The sequence below is a fragment of the Tursiops truncatus genome, chromosome 16 (assembly GCF_011762595.2).
Source record: "Tursiops truncatus isolate mTurTru1 chromosome 16, mTurTru1.mat.Y, whole genome shotgun sequence".
In the NCBI taxonomy this organism is placed as follows: domain Eukaryota; kingdom Metazoa; phylum Chordata; class Mammalia; order Artiodactyla; family Delphinidae; genus Tursiops; species Tursiops truncatus.
Window position 1 is genome coordinate 45,308,845 of NC_047049.1, and position 778 is coordinate 45,309,622.

Genomic DNA, 778 nt, shown 5'->3' on the forward strand with positions numbered 1-778 from the left:
ATTAAATATGGCTTAAGTATTAATTTTGGTGCCATGTTAGCAACAGAATGGAGGATTTGATTATTCAAACTGAAATTTCTGTGCATTTTCTAGGCCCCAAATCCCCATCTGGCCTATTTTATTGCTACTTATGGAAAAGATTAGTAGAGAAAATAGTTGTCCCCTTTGCTCATTATTAGAATGCCCAACATTTACATCATTCTTTATAGACACTACACTATTTGAAGATGAATTGTTGGTCTCACGCCTCCCAGTTGTCATGTAGCAATCCACCTTTTGTCTTCTTGCAGGAAGTATTACTTAATTCGCCCCTACAGGAGGAACACAGCTTTCCCCCAGACCGTTACGGCCTCCCAGCAGTTTGTGATCTCTTTGCCTGTATGCAGCTTAAAGTTGATAAAGAAAAATGGTTGTATCGAACTCCTCTACAGGTGGGTACATGCCACTAGTGCAAATATTAGTTTTAGCTGCTCAAAGATATTTTGCCTTATATATGAATTCATACTTTGCCCACTGAACTGTATTCCTATTAATGGTTTCTATATTAGGTGAGGTGGGGAAAAGATCATAAAAATTTCATGTATTTCACTTGAACTTGCTCCATGAAGTAACGAGGACATACTTGAAAGTGACCTTTCAAGATGATGTAGCTGTTGGGGGAATTTTTGGAGCCTGTGTGGATTCTAGTAGCTTATTGAGAAGTGAGAGCTTCAGGGTGGGAAACTTGCTTTTTATCCTGCAGTGAAGTGACTTTTTATCTATGGGCTTTTCTTTACAG

The 778-nt window shown here is 38.6% G+C and overlaps 1 protein-coding gene across 6 annotated transcripts in view; it reads left to right on the forward strand.

The window, feature by feature from the left end:
* The window catches only part of NCOA4 (nuclear receptor coactivator 4), a 28,671-nt gene that overhangs the window by 18,210 nt on the left and 9,683 nt on the right, over positions 1 to 778 (forward strand). For all 6 annotated transcript variants that reach the window (XM_073793345.1, XM_073793346.1, XM_073793347.1 and 3 more), the window contains one exon: positions 291 to 431. In XM_073793345.1, the coding sequence (XP_073649446.1) occupies positions 291 to 431 (141 nt within the window). The remainder of the gene's footprint in view (positions 1 to 290; positions 432 to 778) is intronic.